Source organism: Austrofundulus limnaeus, unplaced genomic scaffold, assembly GCF_001266775.1.
Source record: "Austrofundulus limnaeus strain Quisiro unplaced genomic scaffold, Austrofundulus_limnaeus-1.0 Scaffold959, whole genome shotgun sequence".
Lineage (NCBI taxonomy): Eukaryota > Metazoa > Chordata > Actinopteri > Cyprinodontiformes > Rivulidae > Austrofundulus > Austrofundulus limnaeus.
The window spans coordinates 28,987-30,148 of NW_013953361.1; the positions used below are offsets into that span (position 1 = coordinate 28,987).

General features: G+C 39.7%; 1 protein-coding gene across 1 annotated transcript in view; it reads left to right on the plus strand.

Moving 5' to 3' along the window:
• Positions 1 to 1,162, plus strand: part of LOC106533506 (cytohesin-1) — a 25,161-nt gene extending 23,999 nt beyond the window's left edge. Inside the window, exon 12 of the mRNA XM_014029839.1 lies at positions 46 to 1,162. Coding sequence (XP_013885293.1) covers positions 46 to 118 — 73 coding nt within the window. The 3' untranslated portion in view covers positions 119 to 1,162. The remainder of the gene's footprint in view (positions 1 to 45) is intronic.

Consider the following 1,162-nt stretch of genomic DNA (forward strand, 5'->3'; position numbering starts at 1 on the left):
GGCGTAGTCATCATTAATCCGTTCCTTCCTGTGCTCCTTTCACAGGGCGAGCATCAGCAGGGATCCTTTCTATGACATGCTGGCCACCAGGAAGAGGAGGATAGCCAATAAGAAATGATGACTGCACACTTCCTGCTACGTTTGTCAGCAGTTCCTCTGTGACTGTGGGAGTCTGTGTCTGTGTTTGTGTCTGTGTGTGTGGAACGGAACGGGAGGCATGAGAATCCCACGTTTGGCGTTTTTCAGAGCTGAAGAAGTGAAAACGCCTGGGTTTCCGCCTAAAGACTTATCGCTCCTCAACACTTGTCTAATGAGAGCGTGGAGTTTGTTTTTTTTTTCAACTTGGACGCAGACTGAATATTCACAGAAAAGAAGAAACTAAACGTAATCTTGACCAACCTGGAGGATAAAAAGGAGTGTTTGTAAATCAGAGCTCTTTTCTGTAAGAGATCGCCCCCTGCTGGACAAACAGGGACTTACATCAACTTTACATAAAATAAATAAATCAATGAAGTCCTGTTATTCAGATAAATGTGCCAGCAAGATTTTCTTACTCCTTCAACACTCTGAAAGCCTCAAGSTGACCAATCAGCTGGCCTGACTGGTAGCCCTCACCTGACGAGCTGGATATGCAAACATTGATTTATTCTGTAAAATTATTTAGGCTTGAGTTTCAATTCAGTCAGTCCTCGTATTTCATTTTTGAATGCAAAGACATGGAAATGGGTTTGACGAGAATCAAATTGTAATTCCATCAAATGTTAAGTTTGTCACTTGAAGGCATTTTGTACATCCAACTTTGTAAAGTAGTTCATTTCTTTGTATTTATTTTCTTATTGTTTTGTTATTAAGGCAGCCCTCCCGATTGCATTTACATGTAGAGTAACGAACATTTTCATATTGTGTTTTATGMAGTGTCAATCATGAGTGTAGCTTTTCATTTTTTTAAGCCAACAGTAAATTGTCTTAGTGGAAATAAGTTTATACGACTCCGGTTGAAGCTATGAAACCTCCTCACGGAAAATAAAACTCAAAAGGTCAAACAAACGGGAATTTTGAGCAATTTGACCAACCCACAGCCAAAACCATCATGTCTGATTGATGAAGGAACAGCTTCTGGATACTACAACCTGAATAAAACATACATGTTAGTAACAAATAC